The following is a 24478-nucleotide window of genomic DNA, read 5'->3' on the forward strand; positions in this document are numbered from 1 at the left end:
TTGAATCCAGGTCTGTTTTTCACCAAAGCTTAGATTTTAAAAATTATGTATTCTGGCTTCTACTTGCCATTCATTTAGTCACCAAAGACTAATATATTTAAATATGTTTTATAATAGGCAAAATATGATATAAGTGTAAGATTTTATATTATGCCCATATGTAAAAGAAGCATCATGGGATATCACCAGGGTCTAACTTTTCATACTACTTCTTCAGGTCATGTTAAGTTAAATATTTCAAAAGGCAAAAGGGTAAAGACTAGTCATGACATGTATAAGCATGTCATATGGTAGCTATTGTTTTTATGAGGAAAGAACAAAGAAATAATTTAAAGAGTAATGTTTGACATTGGAACAATAGTAAAATTTAATGGACTATGCTATGATGTCTTTTTAAAAAGTCTCTGATCACTTCCAAATACAGCGCAGACTGTACATGATGACTGTATCATTTGGGATCAAGTACAGAACACTCTCCAAACTATAAAGCCACTTTCTTCCATCATCACTGCATTTTGATGGACACTTTGATGGATTTTGCCCGATGTTCTATACCAAATGATTTAATTAAAGTTCTCTGTTTTTTGAATCTGTGAACTTCTGTATTTATAAAGACATCAGTGAAGTAAAAGACTTTAAGAAATGAGAATTTTTCTTCAATTATTGCTGGGGCAAATGTCCAGATTCTAAAATGCAAATGAAATGAAGTCACCGGGCGATAACCCATTACCACATGTGTATGACTGGATTATAAATTCAGCAGCATAGTTTGGATCTAAAATTGGAGGGAGAGGGCATCCAACACAGAATTTTTCAGGGGCTTGGTTCTACCTCCAGGAGTGTAGCAAGGTCCATGCTTGATACGAACTCTTCTTGCTTCTTGCTCACGTAGAATCTTTTATTATCTCTATGCCTTGGGCCTTGGTTTTTCAAAATTGATCTGTGTCTGGATCTAGACTTATGTACAACAAGTGGAGGAAAGAGTCTAGAGTCTCTCGAACTTAAAATGAATAGATCCCTTAATAATTACGGGTTAGACAAAGTTCTGAGTGATGATGGTTGTATTCAGTGAACTCAGAGAGTCTTGTCATCGCCTCCAATTTCCTAGTCTGAAATGATCCCCAGGCTGAAAAGGAGTGATTTCTTTATCAGCATGGTATCGATGAGAAAAGGAATAACTTTCCTTGTTTTATTCTAATGTTGATTCGTTTTTGTCTCTGTGTGTGCCTCTCATGATGAATTACAATGAGAAATGCTAGACTTCTTAGAGTTGGCAATTTATAACTTCATTTTTAACAAAAACTTAGAGCAATTCAAAAAATTTAGAATTGCATTGAAAAGGGTGAGTGTTTTCCCGTTTTATTTCATATACTATATTTATAGTATACAAAATTGTTTGTAACCTCAGCAGGGATGACCAGGGCTGGACTCGTTCCAGCAGGTTCCATTCATCTTGTGTCTCAAGCTGAGCTAGTGCTTTGTGAGGCAGCCTGGAAACTTCTTGTGTAAACTGCCTCATGTCCTGGTTATTTTACCTTCAAGTCAGTACAAAATACCTCACACACTAGGAATAAGATTGTTCACAGTTTAGTGTCACTCTGTGGCCCTACCATCCCCTTCTTTAAAGACATACTTTTAAAATATGTTTAGGGGTAATTTGTGGTTTATTTCATTCCTTTTGAATTTTTTACAGAGATCCTCCATATATGGCTAGAAATAAGTACAGAATGCCCCATGCTTGTGGTTCTCTTGTGAATTGGTCCAGATTCCTTTTCCTTCTGGGCTACAATTTGCCCTTTCTTAAACTATCTTGGAATATTTTCATATAGTTTTGAGTTTTTGTTTGTTCTTTTTTTAAAAAAACAAAAAATTAAAATTGTAAATCAGACATTCTGTGTCTCCTCTTCCTGGGGCTCCATACAGAGATTAAGGTCACCAGCTATGATTTGTCTATATTTTCTACAGAAGACACCATTTTTTACATTTGAGACTTCAGATGTTTCCAAATTCTTGTTGAAGAATCTTAGTACTATGACAAATGTTTTTAATGTAGTTTGTGGTTCCAGGATAAATTTTTGCTTTGCAGAAATGAACGTCTTAATTAACAGTAAATAACCTCAAGCGGAGACATTTTCTTACATTTTTTCTTTTCAGGACAAACAGTCAGATTTCAGGTACATTGAGTCATTAACAGTCCTGGTGTGTGGTTTGCATTGTAATTAATTTCTTGTTAATTGTCAGGTTACTCAGAATACCTAGAGATTTAGTCACTGATTCCAGGAGTTTCCACTGCCATCTTCCTAAATTTGGTTTCAGTCGAGAGAAACCTGGAGTGTTTCTCAAATATACAAATCTCCTGGAGTGCATGTAAAATGCAGGTCCTGATTCAGTAGGTCTGGGGTGGGGACGGAGAGTCTGCATTTCTGGCAAGTTCTCAGTCAGTGCTGCTGCTCTATCTGGATCACATTTTGAGGAGCAAGGATCTCTAAGGCTATTTATGGGCCAAGGCCTGAATTCAGAAATGTCTTCATGTTAAAAGAAAAAAAGAATATGAAAGAAACGTGCTCAACAAGGGGAAGTGAGAAGAAAACTAGGGGGCAAGAATAAGGTAATGAGTGAAAGGAAGAAGAAAGGCTTTGAGAAACACAAGGCATTTCTTCCAGAACTAACAAGAGTATCAGGGTGACCACAAATAGCATAGGACCAGAGAGGAGGAGGGACGAGAATCTCACTTTTATTGAGTGTCTTCTGTGCAACCTGTATTTTGACATATCTCTGTATGTTTATGTACGTATGGATGGATGGATGTGTATGTCTGGATATAGATAAAGGTATGTATATATACGGAGGATGGGTGGTTAGATAAGTAATAGATGATTGATAGACAGATAGATACTAGATAGGCAGATAGTCTGCTTTATTCCTAAAAGGTTTGAGGAGGAAGTTGTACTAGTAGCTCTGACATGCACACATTGTTTCAATCCTAACAACCCTTTAAAAATATACACAGAAAGAGAGGAAAAATCTGAGGCATGGAGTAATTTTTTTTTTTTTTTAGTTCAGCTCTAGGACTGTGACGTCAGAGCTCCAAAACCCATAGTTTGACCCGTCAGAGAGCTGGACACAAGTGAAGGAGGGTGAAGAGGCTAAGGGCATAGAGGACAGTGGTGGAGACGGGGGTGAGACAGTGCACCAGGAGAAGAAATTAGAGAAGAGGATGTGGCGGAGACACATGGATAAGTCCAGGAAGAAGGAGAGAGGAAAATGCAGGGCCTGCCAAGGCTGCAGTCCACGTGGATAATTCCAGTCCTGCTTGCAGTTAGACGTGACCCATTTGGCAGCACCTGCCTCTCTGCAGCAGAGCTATTGTCATTCTCTTTTGTGCCAAGACTGTTTTCACAACTGTTTTGTCCCTGGCTAGAGTCGCCTGGTTCTAGCCAGTGTAGAGAACTCGCTTTTTACCTTTCTTAACCTACCAAAGCAGCAAGAAGGAATCTATGCAGTACTCTATGTGGGAGAAGTTGCGTAGCAGAAACTTAGAGCCCCTGGAAGCTGGCTCCCATTCCCACTGGGACTCTGAGCTGAAGGTACTCAATCCTCAATCTCTTTCTTCTCTTATGGATATGCTTTTGGCTCAGTAGATCCTTTCAAATGTCCTCCTCTGAGATGATTCATCAAGAAAATCCTCCAATTAGTTTCCTAGTTGAAATAGGTTTATTTGTTAGAGATCGAGTACCAATTGAACATGTGGAAATAAAGGGTAAGGATGAGACCTGACAACCCACCCAAAGTTTTGGGAAATAATTAGGGCACATATTAGAACAGGAAAAAAAAAAGTTTATATTTACTGTTACCACTGACCATTAGAGCACTTTAGAATCCTGAAGAACAAAGCTCTTACATATATGCATAATTTTCTACCTGAATTCTCGTCTGGAGACTTGGAGGAGTATTTTGAGTAAAAGTGAAGGACAAGAACATGAAATGCCTCTCAAAAGTTTAAAAGGAATTGTAAAGAGCAGATCTTCAGTTATTCTGGGGGAGTTTCCATTGCATTCTGAACTCATCTTGCTTACACCTTTATTTCCACATATTTTTATGCAAAGAAGAGTTAGGCCCAAGAAATAAGATATTGTACGCCAATAGGCAGTATAACTTAACAAAAAGTCTATTTTTGGCAAGGAACATGAGATTTCTCCTTTAATTATGACCCTATTTTTAAATTTAATTTTTAGTTTTTAAAATTTATATATTTTCATGTGGCTTGGGATCAAATGGTTCTACAAAATATTTGGAAAAAACAACAGTCTCCTCCTTGCCCATTTCTTTGCACCCTCTTTTCTTGGTCCCCAGAGGCAATAGCATCCAACTCATACCTTTCTTTAGGTTAGGCTCAGTGATATTTCTTTCTTTCTTTGTTTTTCTTTTTCATTTAGGCACTATTGATTTACCACTATGGAGAATTTATATCCCCTCCACATATTTCTCTGGACCCTGCAATCACTACCACCAAACACTTGTATACTTTCTTTCTTTTCTTTTCTTTTTTTTTTTTTAAGGAGGGTGCAGCTCAAAGTTGCCCATGGGGAGATCGAACCAGCAACCTTGGTGTTAGTAGCAACATGCTCTAAGCAGCTGAGCTAACCGGCCGCCCATATGCATACTTTCTATTCCCCCATCTTTCCAAAATTGATGCATCTTAAAATTGATTAGATCAATATCCAGTATTGACATCACTGTGACTGTGAAACTACTGCAATTATTTCACAACAGTTCCACTTAAGAGTTATGATTCCTTTCTTGCCCAACTTTTTGTTTTCCCTGGATTTAATAATGGTGTCATATTTTTGTTTTGTTTTCTTAGTTCTCCATCTATTTATTATCAGTCAAACCCCAAACTCTCCTCCAGTCACCTAAATATCCTTTCAAAATATTTGATGACTTGAGATAATTAGTTTCGTCCCATCTTTTTGGAGACTTCTTTCCTGGAGTCTTTTCAGGGACAACACCTCTCTGTGATTGGAGTGCCGCTGTCATTCTGGGATATGCCCTCACCGTCATCCCGGAGACTGCCTTCATCCTCTTGTTTCCTGGATCCTCTTTCTTGGATCCTTAGTTTACTGGCTCTTTTGGTAGATCATCTCTTCCGGAAGCATCCTGAGAATGGGAATGTGTGTGATATGTATTTTGAGATCTTGCAGTCTCGATAGTTTATATTAGTATATAATTCTAGACTGGAAATCATTCCCCTCAGAGTGTTAAAAGCATTGCCCTTTTGATTTCTAATTTCTGGTGTTGTTGAGAAACTTAGCACATTCTGATTCCTGACCCTTAGTAGGAATTACTCCCTTCTTGGTGCTATTAGGTACTATTAGGACCTTTTCTTTGTCCTCAGTGTTCTAAGATTTCATGATGTACACTGGTAGGAGTCTATTTTTATGTATTGTCCTGAACAGTGGATGGGCTCTTTCAATCTGGAAATTTATGTCTTTCAATTTGGGGAAATTTCAAAGTCTAATTTATAAAAGCTTATTCTTGTGCTGTTCTTCTTTTTTTAAAAAATAGCATTCTGTTTTTGCTTCATGGATGTTTCATTTTTATGAGGAAAATACATGTGTGTGTGTATGTATATGTATATACAGAGGGTGCCAAAAGCATGTATACACATTTCAAGGAAAAAACTATTAAAATTGTAATACTCAGTATATACTGATAATGAAAGATGAATGCAAGTCATGTTTGACTTCTACAATTACAGGAGGTGCTCAAAGTGGTTACCATCAGCATCCAGACACTTCTGATTAGAGCAAACTACTGCTTGAGCACACTGACCAAAGTGTCCATTTGTATACATCTTTTTGGCACCCCCAGTGTGCGTGTGTGTGTGTGTGTGTGTATACACATATATACATATATACATATACACATGTTGAAAAAAGACATGTAGTCTTTTTCATCCAATTTACTTTCCTTCTGTTTACTCATTTAATCTCTGCATTTTATGTCTGGTGATCCTTGACCACCAGCCTTTTGTTTAAGAAAAGGGCTCTCATTAAAAGCTGATTGGCAGCTATGTGTACCTGAGTTGGGGAAGTCATCTTCTGCGTGACCATTCATTGAGGAATTCCTGTCAATATCTTTAAGTCTTTTCTTTTGTGTTGGTTAGACTCTCCAGGGAAAAATCTTCTAATTTCCTGCCTGGAGGAGATAAACCTTCCTGGCAGCATTCTGTGAACAGTGTAGAAAGAGAGCTAAAGGCCCCAACACTTTGTATGCATTGTAGGGAGAATACTGGCTCTCTAAACATGTCTGTGTCCTAATGCCCAGAACCTGTGAATGTGTACCTTCGATGGTAAAAGAAACCTTGCAGGTGTGATTAAGCTAAGGCTCTTGAAATGGGGAGAGTACCCTGGATTATTCAGGTGGGCCTAATACAATCACAAAAATAAGCAAAGAAAGAGGGGCACATGTCAGAGGCAGAGAAGGAGATAGGACAGCTGCAGAGACTGGAGGATGTGGGGCCACAGACCACGGAGTGAGACGGCCTGTAGAAGCTGGAAAAGGCAAGGCAGTGGGTTCTCTCCTGAGTCCAGCCAGTTTTAGACTCTGAGCTCCAGACTGTAAAGTAACAAATCTGTACTGTTTTAAACCACTGAGCTTGTGGTAATACGTGATAGCAACAATGGGAAATTAATATAGTATCTAAGCTTTCACCTCATCCCCTTTTTTTCATTATAGAACCTCCACTTGAAATGGCGCCTGATGTTTTATCTTTTCCATGGAATAACTGTCCAGTCTTCTGCTGGGGTAGAGGGGGACAGATAGTTGCTTTGTTGCTGCATAGATAAAACTTCTTTTCAGCCAGACATCACCTCTGACTCCAGAAGTACTTAGCAATACCAATTCCTGGATTTTTGATGATTCTCTGGTGGGATAAACTATGTTGCTTTTGGGTGTCCCCACTGATAACTTAAGGTTCAGTTTTCCTGGTGTAAGTCAGTTACTACTCATCCTTTCCCTTTGCAGCTTCCAAATTTTCTTGCTATTATTTGTCTTCGGTTTTCCTTGTCTTTGTGGTGTCTTCCCTAACCACCCTTCCCCCATCAAAACAAATAAACCCAATCCTTTATTGTTATTGCACTGTGATTTGCAGGAGGGAGTAGAAGTGCATGTCAATCAACTTTGACAAAGTTTCAAAAATATAAGTGCCATTATTTTTATACTGCTTTCTTCTTGCCATGGTGCTGAATTGTATACGGTATACATTTAGAACATGATAGTTTATAGGTAAAGTTGTATATGATATATGTCATAATGACAGATGGGAGTTAAGATCAATAATTTTGTAGGAGGGAGCCTGGGTTTAATTAAAAGCTTTGCCACTTACTAGAGGCATGACTTTGAGAAAGTCAGAGCTTTAGTTTCCTCACCGTAAATAAGTATCTATAAATACAGTAGAAACCATCTTTACTCCATAAAGTGACTAAAATTAAACTAGACAAGATGATGGATTAAAAGCCTTTGGCCCACAGCATACCTCCATTGTGGAGCAGAATGACAGGTGAACTGAAATAGAATTATATTGACAGTACTTTGTGCTCTTTCTGGTATATAACAAGTATTTAATAACAGTTGTGGGATGAATAAATGTCTCCTCTTAATGAACTAATTCAGAAAACAACACTGAATATCGAGATTCATTAAATGCTATATGAACCTTAAAACAAAGTATCAAAATTAATCTTTAAGTTCTTAAGTTTCTCCTCCCTCATCTTCATTCCTTTTAACAGAAGATTGTATTTTAAAATTTTAATTACTTCATTTGCCTCAAAAGAATTCATAGATTTAAGATTAACAAAGAAATAAAAAGTCATCTAGTCAGCTCTCTTCTAGAATTTAGACTCTCAGTTATTTCCTTTCTCTCATCCCTTTCCCTCTCTAATCTGTTTTCCACATAGCAGGCAGAGTGATTTTGAAAAACAAAATACATATCAGAGTGAATCACTTCATTGCTTTAAATCTCTTATTGGCTTCCTATTTTTCTTGGAATAAAAACAAAACTTGGCACAACCTCCAAGGCTTTGCAAAGCTCCAGCTTCATCTTCAGCTTCAGCTTGTACCACTTGTCTTTTGTCTCTTACCTTTCAAAGTGCCTCATACATAGTCACCCCTCAATACATACCTGTTAAATAAATGGGTTGATTAATAAATATATTAGAAAGAATAAAGGATAAATTTAAGAATATATAATTTCAAGGACTTTGCTTTTATTTTCAAATTGTCCTACTGGGTCAAAGAAGAAAACTGATATGGACCCAATGGCTTGATAAATGCTTACATTGGCTTTGGCTTTGGAGCCAAGAGAATTGCTTGGGAGAGAGGGAGAGAATCCAGATGGAAGCAGAGGTAGGAGATCTGCTTTCTGACTAGTGTGCTGGGCAGTATCAGGGAGAGGAGTGGTTGCACTGACCCTTCAATCTGACAATACCTAGAACATAGCACAGTGGCTGACACAACAGAAAATCTTCAGTCAACGTATCTGAAATAATGAATAAAAATGGCCTTCCTACATTACCATATGCCTTCCAAGCTGCAAGTAATCCTTTGTAATTTCCTCCTGAATGCTGCCATTGAAGATTGCTTTTGCCTATGTTTAGCTGAATGTTTTGATAGAGGGAAAGTCATGTTAGGCCAAGGTTAGGACGAGTCATGATATTTTAAGAATGACTATCCTAAGTCCAGTTCAGAAGAGGCTTATTATTAGTCTAATTCATAAATATTCCCCTGCGTATTCACAAAGACTATTTCCTTTCAAAGGAAAGAGATCCCTTTTCTTAAATCTAATGTAATTTCTGGAAAAGGAGCTTACTCAAGAAAAAACAAAGAATTGAGCCGTAGTTTAATAATGATGGGATTGCCAATATGTTATTATGCATATTCTACTGGGGCTCACTTGGCTCCAAGGGCAGACAGTGCAGTAAGTACTTGCAGAAACAGTGAGCAGTTTACCTCATTGGACTGAAAAATGTTTACATGGCCCCAGGAGCTTAGCAAAGGGTGGTCTAACGGAGTTGATGACACAGGCTTATAGGACAAGATTTTGGGGAACTGGAGAATGCCTTTCTGGCATATTAAAGATATAATTGTCTGATAATTCCTTGAAATTCCTCAGCTAGAAGTTTATTGATTCAGCTTAGAGATGGCAAATTACCTCAGCTTGTATGCCAAGATGAAAAATATTGGTGATGGCTGCTAGAAACCTTATAATGACAAAAGTTCTGAGGTCATAGTTGGGCTCATCAAGAAAGTATTATCATAATTTAGCAAAGTCAGGTAGGAGTTTTGCAATGAGATTGGTGGCATGCCACATATTTAATACCCCCTTTAAATGCCCTTTTTTGTTTATTTTGTTAAAATCTAAGTAATTAGATCTAAAAATCCCCTTGATCTTCACATAAACTTTATGAGGTAAGTACTGTTATAATATTTTTTTTCAGATGAGGAAATTAATGTACAGACATATGAAGCTTCCTAAAGTATAAAGTATAAAGCCAATTAGTGGTGAAACTTATGTTTGAACACATGCCTGCCTACCTCTTAAGAGCCATATAATTTTCCCTAAGAATTCTGGAGTGCTGATATTTAAAGCTGTTATCACTCATTTACACCCTAGAGTGAATGAGTTTCTCTCTATTGTCCTACATAACATAGGAAAATATAAAAGATTAATAAAGTTGGCAGGGCTGAAGACAAACTTTAGCTGCTTTATAACACTAAGACTGATTTTCAGTCTAAATATTGAAAACTTAGTAGATGGCCAAGCTAGTCAAGGAGATATAAATTATTTTTAGACTATTTATAAGGATGGAATACAGTACATCTATATGTTTATACCTTGAGATCAGATAGAAGTTCTATTCCCAGATGTGATTTTTTACCCCTTGAACTTTTTATTCTAAAAACAAAGATATCCTGATGAAATTCTAAAGACAATTAATTACGTTTTTGTTTTCCTTAAAACACTTAAAGTGTGTTCTTTTAATGGGATGATCTATTTATGGAAATATATTAGTATCACTTTCCCCAAGTAGTTATTTCTGTAATTAACTGTTAGTTATTTGTAAATATGTAATTTATAGTATCGACATAAAACAATTTGGATTTTACCCAAAGTCAGGGAAAAAAAAAAAACTTTCAAATATTTTTACTTGGTGTTAGAAATGTCAGAATATGATTTTACTTCTTGCCTGTTTTTTTTCTTTTACAGAAAAATCTGTTATTGCTCAACCAATATTTGTTTTTGAAAAGAGAGAACAAACTTTTAAGGTAAGTTCAAGTAACTTTTCTTTGTTTGAGTTTTACTTTGACAAAGAAAATTATATTTCGAAAAGCTAGCTATACTAAATGATATCACTGTTGAATAAGTTTATTTTCTTGTTCTTCACTTACCAGAGAATATTTATATAGTATGAATTTATTGACAGCAATTTGGCTAAAATGGGAAGCCAGTAGCCTTGTCTTGAAGCCATGTCATTTTTACTAAATTATGGGCTTTTCTTGAAGTGATTTGGAAAGGGGAGGAAGTGAAAATGATTAGGACGGCTGAGTCTCCTCATGGGTCTCCATCACCGACTCAGTCTAAAACTGGGTAAAAGTAAGTTTTAAACTGCGATATTTGATTTAAAAACGGATCTTAAGGACTCTATCAGATTTTTTGGCATCATGCTAAAATCACCTGCTTTGAAAGACAAATGATAAAATTAGTAGCACTTTCACTTTAGCTTAATTAGTATTTTCTTGTTATCCATTCTTGTTTGTGCAGGAAATTTACCCTACCACCCACAAAACTAACTAAAGGAAAACTTAATTCCAAAGCCCTTGTTTAAAATCAAGTTCCTGGGCCTCACCCCAGGCCAACTGCTTCAGCATCCGAGAGTTGCTGTTTGAAAATCCTCATTTTAAACAAGCTCCCACAAGGGACTCTGCAGTCACTGAAATATAAAACTGCTCTATTGACTTTGCTTTTTATTGAATACGTGCCTGGTGAGTAACAGTGAGTGGCTTTGTCCTGGCCTAGCGAAATAGACCTGGCTTTTGAGAATCCTCTTATAAAGTGACTAAGGTGGAAATCTGATGTAAAAACAGCCTTCAGCTCTCATTGGCAGCTTTGTTTCCTTCCAGAGACCTGCAGAAGAAACCCTGTGTGAAGCAGCAGAACATGGTATGATTTATGTCCTATATTTCAAAATCAATCTTTATACAAAGAAAATAAGCAGACAACAGCATTTTGGCAACAGCAGACTACGTAAGACTTAATGGGCTTTCTTGTGTTTAAACATGAAAGTACCTTGTGCTCACACATAATAGAATATACAGATGTTGTATAATAAAGCTGTACACTTGAAATTTATATAATGTTATTAATCAGTGTTATCCCAATAAATTTAATTAATAAAGATTTCAACGGGAAAGTGTAGATTAAACTACATTAGAACTAAAAATGAAGGACATTTTGTTAAAACATGAGGACCATATTCTTCAAAACAAAGAAAGCCCGAGCAACTAATCCAGATTAAAGGAGACTAAAGACTTGTGACATTCAAATGCTATACATGATCCTGGACTGAATCTTGGACTGAGGAGAAAAATGCTATAAATGACATTTTCAGTCAATGAACAAAATTAGGGTTGGTGGGTTAGATAAGAGTTTATTGTATGTTATGTTAATTTTCCTGAAGTTGATCATCTTACTGATATAAGAGATCTTCTTATTCTTAGAAAATACTCATTGAACTATTTAGATGGAAGGAGGCATAATACACACAACTTAATCTGAAGTGATTCATAAAAATACGTATAGAAATAGAGAATGATAAATCAAGTGAGGAAAAATGCTAATAATTGATGAATCTGGCTAAGGGGCATATGAGAATTCTTTGTAATATTTGTCCAACTTTTCTGTGAGTTTGAAAATATTTCCAAATTAAAATAAAATTCAAAAAAACAAAACATGAAAGTAGATTTGCTTTTGTTTTGAAAGATGACGTGATGGTCGCTGAGAACAGTAATGTTAGCAACTCTAAAATCCCATGATTCTCTACTGTCTATGTCTGAACCTACCCAAAACATTCTCTGTATAATCTCAGAATTCGTACTCAATTTTCTGCTGAAGCCACTCGATTCCGATGTTTTCAGAATAGGATGATAAGCCTATTGGTTTAAAATCACCAAGCTTTTAACCCTAACATTTAAAATTGTGCTTCAGAAGTTAAAATGTTATCAGGTGATAACTTATGTAGACAAAATGAAATTCTATTTATCCCCCCATATCATTGGTTGAGGATAATTTGTCATTGCAATCATTTCACCTTTCACATTGAATTTCTTGCAGAGTGTAATGGTTTTTCAAGAAAGCGCATACGATCTTCATCTTTTACTTTGCATTCTACAGATTCTCAGTCCCGAAGAGGTAGGCATATCCTTGACTGCTGAGTGTTTACTGTTATGTTTACTGACTGTGAAATTTTAAAGAAACTTTTCAAATGGATAATGTTTAAAAGTCTACCCATTGGATAGTGTTTATGATATATTGTTAATGAGAACAGCAGGCTATAAAATGGATTGTACAGTGAGTCACTATTTAAACAATGAATTTATCAACATTGGAAAAGGCTGAAAGGACATAGCCACAATGTTAGCAATGGTTATTTTAGGTAATGAAATTACAAGTGATTTGGGTTTTTCCCTCTCTTTGTATTTTGCTGTATTTCCAAAGTTTCTGCATTAAGTATGTATTAGCTTTGTAATTAGGGAAAATTGCCATTTTCCCTTAAGTAACCATCCACTTAAATAAATAGATGTCTGCCTTTTAAAAAGACACTTTATTCTAAGCACTTGATCATGTACTATTGTATTCTGAGTAAATCAGTGACTTAGTTTGCTACACTCAAAGCACTCCAGTAATTCATTTTATTATCGATCGCATCGTGCTCTTCCTTGTAATACAGCAATTTATGTCATGTCTGTCTCCTCCACTGTAAATTCCTTGAGGTCATTTTCATGCCCAATAATGGTGAGCACTCAAATATTTACTGAATTGAATGGAAATTCATTTATTATCTTCAGCAGACGTACAGTTTATTTTTATTGATAAAAAGACAAATATTTTTTTCTAAGTTAGTGATATAGAAAATTTTCTGAAACAGCAAAAAATCCAAGTCCAAAGAAACACAAAACCCACGTCCTTATTCACTTCAGTTTGCAATCTGCTTTTAGTGTCAACCTTGTCTCAGAAGTGAATGAGATCATCATCCTTCACTGACCTCCCAACCTTACCCCCTTCTGGGCCAGGTAATAAAGAGTTTCTAGAACCTTAAGCCTGACACGCTTTTTAAAATCCATTCTCGTAAATGATGATCTTCTTTTCTCAGGTGCCATAAATTGCTGACATTTTAGTGGCAAATAAAATAGAGGTCTTAGCAAAGTATGTGAACAGACAGCATATCTATTTATTTCAGTAGAAAGTTTGAATTTAATGATTTTTTTTAGGATTTCATGTTTATGATAGCAATATGTTATATAAGGCAACCCTATAAAATAACTTGCTTTATTTTCTTATCCATTTATGCAGTTTATAATATATACATGGTATTCACAATATGTAGTTATGCTTTAGATTTTTACTCTAAAGTTTATGATTTAGATTTATATTTTAAAGTTTAGACTATGATTCCTTTTGAACTTTTCACTAATTAAAGCATTACTTCTTTTTATTTGAAATTTATAATGCTTTGCTCAGTAAAACTATTTTATGTAATAAAATATTTGTAATGGTTGGAACATTTTCTACATTAAATGTTTTTAAAAAGATTTGATTGGGGAAGGGGAACAGGATTTTATTGGGGAACAGTGTGTACTTCCAGGACTTTTTCCAAGTCAAGTTGTTGTCCTTTCAATCTTAGTTGTGGAGGGCACAGCTCAGCTCCAGGTCCAGTTGCCATTGTTAGTTGCAACAGGCACAGCCCACCATCCCTTGCGGGAGTCGAGGAGTCGAACGGGCAACCTTGTGGTTGAGAGTCCACTCACCCATGTGTGGGAATGAACTGACAGCTTTCGGTGTTAGGAGTTTCGGTGTTCGGAGTTAGGAGCACGGAGCTCCAACTGCCTGAGACACTGGGCTGGCCCTCTATAATAAAATGACAATTAATATTCTGGTGTGTTTTTGTTTCTACTGAACAACCAACTGACTTTTCCAAGTTAAGTTTGCCACTAAGAAATAAAAAATACAAACGATTCACTTTCTTTTAACTGATCCCCATCTACCTGGAACCAGTGAATATTCAAATTAATTAGTCATTCCATGCATGACTGAGCAAAAAGATGTCAGACACTTTTCAGATACACAGGAGGTACATTCTAACTCAATAGGCCCCCTCTAATCCCTACTGACAAATTCCATTAAGAGGAATAGGGGTCCTAATCCTAGAGGGTTTGTTTTATTATGTTTGTGCAAAAAGCAAAGGGATAGCTTTAACTTATCTAAGTACGTAACTCCTTCAATTCTTTTTTTTTTAAATCAGACATACAAAAAGAAAGAATGAATAAAGGAACTTTCATATCAGTAAGCACCATTTCATTTTATGTTGTTCAGAATATTGTTAGTGTTGGAATGGAGAAAAATAGTAGTTTTATATGGTCCATTCATTGTTGGCTTTCAATACTACAGATCATAAAATCTTAGAATTAGAGAAGCAATCCTACCCCAACATTTATAATATAATACTTTGAAGAAGCGGTTCTTATTCTTTTCCTTACCTCCATTAATCAAATGCTCTAAGGTTGCTGTCTGCAATTTGCAACCAAGAGGTGATTTCTTTGGAATATATACTAATCCCATACATAGAAAAATAACCTAGCATAATCATCATCTTTATTTCTCTCTTTAGGTATCATTAGAGTGGGGAGATGGGCAGAATTTGCTGACAAGTTTTATAACATTCCATAAGAAATACATATTCATGCTCACAGAGGGTTCATTCCCAATTTAGATTTTATAATATGTAGAACTTGTCTCATTACTCTACTTCATGATTCTAAAGATTGCCTGGCCTGTTAGTGACCTAATGTTCACTTGCACGTGTGAGAGTAAGCAGAACTAGGTGGCAAAACCGCCTTGCCATCACGCATTTTCCGCAGAACCAGCGCTGTCATGCGCCATTGCCTACTCCTCCGTTAGTGCCAACACTGACATCTACTGGTGAGTTTCGCACAAGACTGTTAAAATCCAAATGTGGAAACGGACCCACTCTCATAGATGGAAAATTTTCTAAATATTTTTTCTTACAGTGAAGAAAAACAATGTTTTCATGACACCAACTCTTGTACAAAGGAACGTTGACATAAATAGTGCCAAACGAGGTATGTAGTTTATTACAAAAACCTCAGAAATTACATTTTGCCATCTATATTGTAATCTGCATATGTGTGTGATGGGGGTATGGAGGCAGGGCTGAGTGACAAAACATGAAGGAATGTGTTTGGTAAGGTATGTCCCATGGTCAGAATAAATAGTTATTGGGTAAAAGCTAGGCTGGGAATAAGGAGCAGGTGATTCACTGGCTATTTTGACTTTGATTAGTTAACATTAACCCCTCATGTAATGATGATTTGAGAAAATAAGCATTCGTCAAAAATATGGAGGAAGAAGTCTTTCACTAGCAATATATTGACCCATTAATTCTGTTCTCTTAAGGTCCTGTCAGACATTCTGAACATGTTCTAAGACCTGCTATTTTGCAGCCACCTCCAGCTCAAAGGTGTGAAAAAGTAAGAAAAAAATTTGCAAACAATGCATTGGAACACTGCAAGACTCAAGAAAAAGCAAAAAACAACGTAAGAAAACCTCCTATGGTAGGACTGACCTCAATCCCCATCCTTTCTTTTAGTAGGTTGTTGTGGGCCCCACATCCAGAATTAGGGGTTGTGTGAGGTTTGTGCTGGTGCAGAATCAGCTGCTAAGCTGGAGGAACCCGGAGTAGGCAGCAAAAAGCCCTCAGTAACCTCATTAAATGTATTCTCTTAAATTGGAGAGTTGTTCCCAGGAACAACTGTTGTGGTCTCTCCGAAACTGTAAAGCTGAGTCCTGTATAGTGGGAACCCTTGTGGTCCTGTCCCAGTGCACTGACGCAGTGTGAGAAGAAGGAGAGCTATGAGGGGCCGGGGCTGGGAGTCACAAGTCAAAAAGGGACAGGGAATTTCTGCAACCCCAGCTGGTCAAAATCCTAGTGCTTTTTGGATGCTTTAGGTCACACCAGGTATCCACTCCAGACCCATTTCATGGATAACAGACAGGAGAAGGCAACTACCTACACAGTATAAACAGGAGGGCTTGGGAAGCCTCTGGATACAGATAAGAATTCTTTCCTCCAACTGTCTGGGGGGCTGAATCACTTGCCATGGGCCTTTCTAAGGAGATACTCATTTTGCTCAGGCCAGGCAGATACAGGTTTGCTACAGTTCTAGCTGTGTCTTCCAGAAGCAGACACTTGAGAGGAATGGGACACAGGATTGTTTGTTTGGAATGTGAGAGTTGATTTCATCAGTCATTTTGTGTCCAGCTAAACTATTGAGGGTTGATCACCAAGTTTTGTTTTGCTTTTCCATACTGAATACAAGGACGGTGACACATGGAGTGTTAAAAATACCAGTGATTTCATCAATTCAATGAAAATAATCAGAATGGTACTAATCCTACCTCTGCCACTATGTATGTTTGCTTTCTTGGAAACAAGTGCCCAACCTTCTCTTTTTATTACTGAAATGAAGAAGTATTTCTAAATCGTTTTCTTTGTAAGATCTGATTTCATGAGACCCATTGTGAATTTTCAAAATCGCTTTATCATTTATGCATGGTTTAAGATGGGATTTTTTTAAAGTAAAACATGTTTTAAATTTTAAATCAGTATATTATTTAAAGTTTACTTACATTCTTTTATCTAAAAAGTGATGTATATTGGTTTTTTTAAGTTTATAACGAAAAGTATGATGTGTTGACTAATTTATAAAATGTTATTATATTGTATTTGAGTTTGGAATAGCATCTACCATATATTATATATTAAAATTTATATTGCATGTTATGATAGCAAAAGTAGATTAATATTTCTTCCTTGGCACAATTTTTTAAAATCCTCATTGCATATTTTAAAAATAAAATTTAATATATTTCTTGCATTTTTTTCCTAAATGATTAAGCATAAGAGAAATTTTTAGGCTATTATTTGTAAGCATTTCTTCTTGCATAACTTATTAAGGATATGAATAGAGAACTTATTCCTAATTAGTGAAAAGCCTAATGGGATATGCCCATCATTGAACTTTCTATTTAATGATGACCTTTGAAGATCTAAAGAAAAACTAAATGCTATGTAAGAATTCTGACAAAATAAGTGTAATTTATAGATCTAGTGAAAATTACCTGTAGGTGAATTTTATAGAAACATTATTTTTATGTTCCCTATTAATTTGAACGAGGTGTGATCAAACAATACGGTGAATGTTTAAATGAAAAAAAAATGTATTACAGTGAAAGACACATTGCCATTAATCCCTCTCAAAATACTCCCTTTCTCTTTGAACACACTTATCCCATCATTTTTGCCACTTTCTGAAGCAGTTCTGGAAGTCCTCTTTTGTGAGTGTCTTTAGTTGCACTATTGTGTCTGCCTCGATGTCCTGAATCATTTTGACTTTGGGGGAAAGCCAGAAGTCGCACGGTGCCAGATCCAGTGAATAAGGTGGATGAGGACGAGCCGTAATATTTTTACTTAATAGAAATTGCCGTACCAGAAGCGATGTGTGATGTGGACTATCGTCATGATGGAGGATCATTTACGGCACACTTTAAAACACACCTTCTCTCAACCATAGCTCACACCTGACTGACTGCTCTGAACAAGTTGAAACTTGTTACCCACTGTTATTAAGGTTTGATGTGCTACTTTCTGTATTGAAGATCCCTGCCTTTCCATTGGATGGCACTCAGCAGCTGCATTCACAGTATTTTGTGATCATAACGGAAAGGCTCCATGTCACACATCGCTTCTGGTACAGCAACTTCTGTCAAATAAAAACATTACAGTGTGTCCTCATCCACCGTTTTCAGTGGCTCTGGCACCATGTGACTTCTGGCTCTTCCCCAAAGTCAAAATGACCGTGAAAGGTAACGTTTTGAATCGATTCAGCACATCTGAATAAAAATGTAAATAAAAATTTACAGTGCAACTAAAGACACTCATGAAAGAGGACTTCCAGAACTGCAAGAAAGTGGCAAGAACAATGGAATAAGTGTGTTTGAAGTGAGGGGGAGTATTTTGAGGGGGACTAATGGCAATGTGTCTTTTACTGTAATAATTTTTTTTAAATTTAAACATTCACTGTATGTTTTGATCACACCTCGTATATCAAAATCAGAGCAATTTTTATTCATCCTGTCATTAATCAATGGTCACTTATTTTGTATAATTTAAACAGTTTATGCCTAATAAAACTATTTTAAGCAATATAAGAGTAAGAACTACTGTTTTGGCTGAGAGATAAAGCCTCTGAGTGATGAGTCATGAGCATGTGTTTTGATCTTTGCTAACCAATGGCACATACTCTCTTTATACATATTTTTCAGCTCTTAAATTGTGTTATAAAGGGAAAACTATTTCTCTTGATTGATATCAAATTAAAGTGGAAACAGACTTTATTACTTTTAAAGACATGAATTCCCTATAACATCTTTGCAAATCTTTGGTTGGGGCAAGGAGGTGTCCACAAAACACTGGAGACACTAAATCATTTACAGAGTTCTTTCCAGTTCTAAAATTGCTCACTCTTTCATTTGTACATTAATGCAGGTGATGTGTATAGACAGAGTAACTAATTGATTAAGTTACTAGTTGAAAGTTTCTAGATGAAGATATAGAGTTTCCTTTACATTGAGTGGTAGTGTTGGTGAAGCTCTTAGGGTGTTTCCAGGTATTAAATAGTCCTGAAAGATAGATTTACTAATCTAGAAATGAGAATGAACTCCATTTGGCTAAAAAAGTAAAAGTAACAAAAGGAATGGGGTTTCTGAATATTATGATTAAGTGTACGGTCTCTGGTGTCAGATCCAGACTCAAATGTCAGCCCCATTCCTGGCCGGGCCAACAGTTTTAAATTTGTTAGGTCGGTTTATTCATCTATAAAATATAGATAATAGATGGACAAAGTATAGAGATTTGTTGTGAGGAGTACATGTTTGTTGTGAGATAATGTACATATAATGCTTACAGCAGTACTTGAACATATTAAATTTTCCATACATTTAACTATATTGTTTTCTTGTCTGATGTTCCAATTGTAAGCAATTTAAATAAATGGATTTCTTTCCCTTTAGATTTGTGAGAGGAACTCCTGTTTGCTAAGTAAAAATTTACCAAGTGCCAGAATTTCAGTCCAGCTGTCTACCAACCAGAATGTTTTGGGTGCTACATTAGTAGGGTAAGTTAATGATAGGGAAACAAGTGCTGTCCTTTCATCCTTGCTTTCTTTCATCATTATAACCATTTATGGTAAATAATTTTCTGACATTGTGCAGATAAATTGCCAGGATTTCTGTTTGAAAGCAGATTTTCTTAGAATAAATAAAAGTTAAACAAAAAGAAAGCAGATTTTATAAAGAACACAAGTTTAAAATGCTCTTCAAAATGTCTAATATTTAAATATCATGTTAATATTGGATTGTCTCCATTGTCTCACTGACTTGGATGAGAACATTTCAAATAAGTATAGCTAAATTTTTGTTTAGTTAGGCATTAATTATCTGACTACTAGATTAGCCTTTCTTCCCATTTCTCTGGCATTCTTTATTTCCTCCTTTTAATTCCTTTTTGGCATTATTTATTATTTATTGACATAGATTGGATAGACAACAAAGAAAGCAGCATAAATATGCAAAGCAAAAATTAATATTTACTAGTATCACCAGTGATGATGGCGTGTTTGATCTGAGAGAAGATTAAAAGTAGCTGTGGACATGACTGGACTCATGATTAGGGCCTGTGCAGGTAGTGAAGCAATCACCTGCTCTGCACACTGGGGACACAGTGGGGACCCCGGAGCATATCTGCCTACAGATGGAGGGCTGCATGTCTTTGAGTTTCTCATCATGCAAAACACTTTTAATATTTTTTTAAAAAAAAAGTTTCTGGGAGGAAAAAAAAAATTAAACCAATTCACACTCAAGTATAACTGTTAGATTGATTTAGCTTTTGCCCTGGGAGCCTCTGATCAATAAAAGCATTGGCTACGTGGGGAAGAGGAGAGTGGAGATTAGAGATTGGAGAATCTGTGCTGGAAGAGCAAAAAGATAAGGATTGGAAACCCCACCCCCCGCCCCCATTGATCACATGGCCAGTTCAAAGATGGGTACAGGGCCTGTTTGGACTGGCCTCAGCCTATGCTGTGTCACTGTAACAGCTATCAAATACTTTGAATAGATCCCTGAAATTACCTGTCTCAATGTTTACTTCTTTCTCATAAAGTACAAATAAACAAAAGTTAGCGGTAGATGTTTTTATATCAATATGTTTACATAAATCCATTAAACCATCTCATAATTTCATGTGGTAAGATTTAAAATGGTTTTATTCATAAATTTAAATAGCAAATGCTTATTTCTTTTCCTTAGATGTCAACAAAATGAAGATCAGTATTCTTTTAAAAGCTGCAGTTCTGGTTTTGTTTTTGGAGAAAACATGGTAGAAAGAGTTTTGGTAAGATTTTCACAAATGTTTCTATTATTACATAGAGAGCTGTCATTTCATATTTCTGAAGACAAATTAATTAAGACAGTGGGAAATTGGAGCATATTCTTTAACTCCTGGCTTCAAAAGCACGTTTTCTTTCTTTAACTGGAAAGATTCTCCTGGGAAGCTAGTTCTAGTTGTTAGAATAATAGACAGGAACCCACAGAGGAAGAGAATTGTATAATTATAACATTATTACTGATGAGAAATATTAAATAGTTCTTGACTTGTGTTAAACCAAAGGTACCCAAGGAAATCCCAGAATTATCTGCAATAGTTAGATAAGCTTAACTAATAATGATATTTTAATACAGTTTTTCAATAGTATTTTTCATAACAAGATGCATTTGAAATTGCAATCTTTTCTCATGAACCACAACCCTCCCCTTCAAACTCTTAGGTTGAGAAGCATTATTATAACTGGCCGAAGGTGGGGCGGGGGGGAACGGCGGTTTAAGAGAAAACTTGACTTGCCTAGGGGAATATACTTCCCAAGTGGAAACCCCCAACTATTATTACTATCATCCTTATTCAATATCAAGCATCCTCCTGCATTAGGCAGTTGTTGCTCTGCCCTTCTTGAGGCATGTTTCTAAAACAACATCATCTACAGCGGGGAGTTACTCGTATACAGCAAAGTGAAAACTGTGGAGCAAATGAGCCTATGATTTCATCTGGTCCATCACCTCTTCATACCCTTTCCAGTTTTCACCCAGGCCAGAATCTTGGCTGAGATAGGCCAAGGTGGCTGGCTAGCTTGCCTTATGGCTGTTAGTTACATGCAGGACCCCAAGGGGGCTGTAGAGATTATAAAACCAGTGAAAGGACTCAGATTAACAAAAGGACCAACTCATGAGGTCAGTTTATTCCAAGATTTTTAGGGCTTCTACATATCAGTCACTTTTAAGACCTAGTTTATTCCACACCAACCTAAGGCTAAACTCCATTCCAAGGAGTATCATCATAGTTTTTCAGTTTAGGCACTGTCTGTCATTCCTAAAATGAAGATTAACTCCTGCAATCCTAGAGCTGTTGACCCACACCTTTGCGTCAGAATGGACGAACTTCCAGAGTGAAGTTCCAAGCAGTATATTTAGGCACATTTACTCTGTAACATTTATTCCTAAATCTGTGACTAGATTAGTCACAGCTTCTGTAAGATGTCACAGACAAAAATAAAATATTTTCCAAACTTCATAGGATCCACCTTAACATTCAACTCAATTTAACAAACGTATTGTGTTCTTATGATATATAAAGCATTGGCGTTAGTGTCAAGTTTGGCTGCATATTAGAATCATCTGGTGAGTCTTGAAAGTATTTCTTATGCCTGGGCAGCCCCCCAAACCAATTAGATTAGAATCTCCGTGGGTGAAGCCAGGTATCAGGTGATTCAAACATACAGCCAGGCTTGAAAAGGACGTAGATAAGTGGTTATGCAAAGCCAAAGGAGACGCTGTGCTCTAGAGGTGCTTATAATCTAGTAAAGGAAAACAGAGATATGTATACAAAGGAACTATAGTCAGGGTTATAGATTTAATTGGAGAAGGCACTGGTGCACATTTCCTGTGGGCACTGTAAATTTGCTTTACAAAAGAACCTGAGCTTCCTATCTCTTTAAGTTGATGACATCATAAAGAAAGATAGCAGGCGCTATGGAGATAACTGGTATTTGTCCTCTAGTTAATATAATAATCCTCTGGCCTTGTGATTTGGGGGCCAGATAGCCTCCTGACTTGTTAACTGACTATGTGCTTTAAGTCATTAAGCTTTCTGTACCTTAGTTTCTATTTTCTTAAAATGGAAATAATTATACCCATCCCTACCAATTTTAACAGAGTATCTTGATGCCCAGTTAAATAATGTGAAAAGAATCTTAGGTTTAGAAGGGAAAAGATAAACCGAAATTCTGAAGTATCATTCCACTTCTCTCTTTTCTGCAGGGGGCCATCCAGTATCATAAATGGCATGACAATTACTCCATCTTTTTTCACACAGACATTGATTATAACACACGTGCAGAGCCCCATGTATGCAGCCTTAAAAGTGATTATTGGCAAAAACTGTCTTGGAGGAAAAATTAAGATTCTTTCTATAAAGATGATTCCTGAGACAGCTTAGAGGCTTCTCTGGATAACTTTTTATTATTATTTTTTAACGAAGTGGCTAGAACGAGTGAATTGCTGGGAATACTGAAATACCTTGAAACAGAGGTGGTAGTCACAGTTCCTTCTACACCAGGTTAGTCTGGTCGTAGCGTGGAACAGCTGCACCCTCCTTTGGGGCCTCTGAAACTTCTCACATTGTCCCTGGAACTAGATCCCACCTGAAGTAGGCTGGTGCTAACTGGATAATGGGTCTGGAGGATCAGAATTGAGGTCCTCTAAGGATAGGAATTCCCTGTTCAGTACACAGGGAGCCCAAAGATGTAACAGTTGGGTTTGTTTTCTGCCATGTTGAAACAGAAGAACAAAAGTAACTTTTGGCTTACTGTGAATCGATGAGGATAAAAATAAGTAATACATCTTTTTCTCCCACTTAGAGTACTCAAAAACTCACCCAGCCTCAACTTGAAAATGATTCCTATGCCAAGGAAAAACCATTCAAATCCACTTTAAAATTTCCTATCAACTCTCCAAACTCAAGTAAGGATCATTTCATTTGTAAAACATTTGATTCAACTAGTTTATTTCCCGTTTACCCATGTCATTTGTTTAATATCTATGAAATATAAAAACAATAGTGTGGTATTTTTTAATTTATTGGTAAATATTAAAACATATAAATATGGTTACATGATATAGAAGGTTTTTAAAATCTTTGAGTTAATGATATGGAGAATCGTTAAAGAGATTTACATAAACTCAAACACTGGGTTTTTGGAAACATTCATTGTTATAAAGTGATAAGGAAATATGTGTGTTAATAGGGGCAACAAAGAACTTTCACAGTAGAGAAAATGGGGTCTTTTATATGTTTTCCCCCCTATTTTCTCTTAGGAACAGACGCTATTAAAAATATATCCCTAATTGAATCAGCTGCTGCTTTCTCTTCTAAATCATCACCAAAGTGCTTGCTGGAGAAAATTGATGTAATAACAGGGGAGGAAGCAGAATATAATGTGTTAAAGGTTTGTATATCATATATGGCTTTTTCTGGTAGCACTTACATACACAGAATAAAATTACCATCACCAGGGAGTTTTTAAAAAATAAAGGCAGAAGTATAGTTTTCAAGAAGACTAAGCTGCTTAAATAAAAATGTTGGAAGCTTCCTAAGATTAAACCAATATTTTGTTGTCTTCTTCAATTTGTACATGTAATTTGTAGGAAAATGGGTTGTTGGGTTTACAGCCATCCACATTAGTCTGTTTGGAAGAAGACAGCTCAGGACCCTTTCTTAAAATAAGTTGGACCTATGTTTTATACTTTCCAATCTGCTTTTATAATCAGTGCAATTATCATATAATTTTAAAATTCTACTTACACTGAATATTTTTAAATGCTGCTAAGATGAATTGAATTATAGTTCAAGATAATAAAAGAATTTTGTTTTCTTTTTGAAAGTTTTTAAGTAACTTCTGATTTTCATTTAAATCAAGAATTTCACATATGTAGTATAGTTTCATATATAAGATTTGA

The 24478-nt window shown here is 36.1% G+C and overlaps 1 protein-coding gene across 6 annotated transcripts in view; it reads left to right on the forward strand.

Moving 5' to 3' along the window:
* The window catches only part of RANBP3L (RAN binding protein 3 like), a 45428-nt gene that overhangs the window by 13069 nt on the left and 7881 nt on the right, over positions 1-24478 (forward strand). The window contains exons 2-10 of one of the 6 annotated variants that reach the window (XM_081053788.1): positions 10268-10326; positions 11182-11221; positions 12392-12469; positions 15346-15417; positions 15752-15891; positions 19427-19530; positions 20720-20804; positions 23380-23482; positions 23837-23967. In XM_081053788.1, coding sequence (XP_080909914.1) covers positions 10268-10326; positions 11182-11221; positions 12392-12469; positions 15346-15417; positions 15752-15891; positions 19427-19530; positions 20720-20804; positions 23380-23482; positions 23837-23967 — 812 coding nt within the window. Of the gene's footprint in view, positions 1-10267; positions 10327-11181; positions 11222-12391; positions 12470-13172; positions 13351-15345; positions 15418-15751; positions 15910-19426; positions 19531-20719; positions 20805-23379; positions 23483-23836; positions 23968-24478 lie in introns of those variants that run through there. The other 5 variants (XM_081053787.1, XM_081053791.1, XM_081053790.1 and 2 more) reach the window with 5 other exon arrangements.

This window comes from Rhinolophus hipposideros, assembly GCF_964194185.1.
Source record: "Rhinolophus hipposideros genome assembly, chromosome: 7".
NCBI lineage: Eukaryota > Metazoa > Chordata > Mammalia > Chiroptera > Rhinolophidae > Rhinolophus > Rhinolophus hipposideros.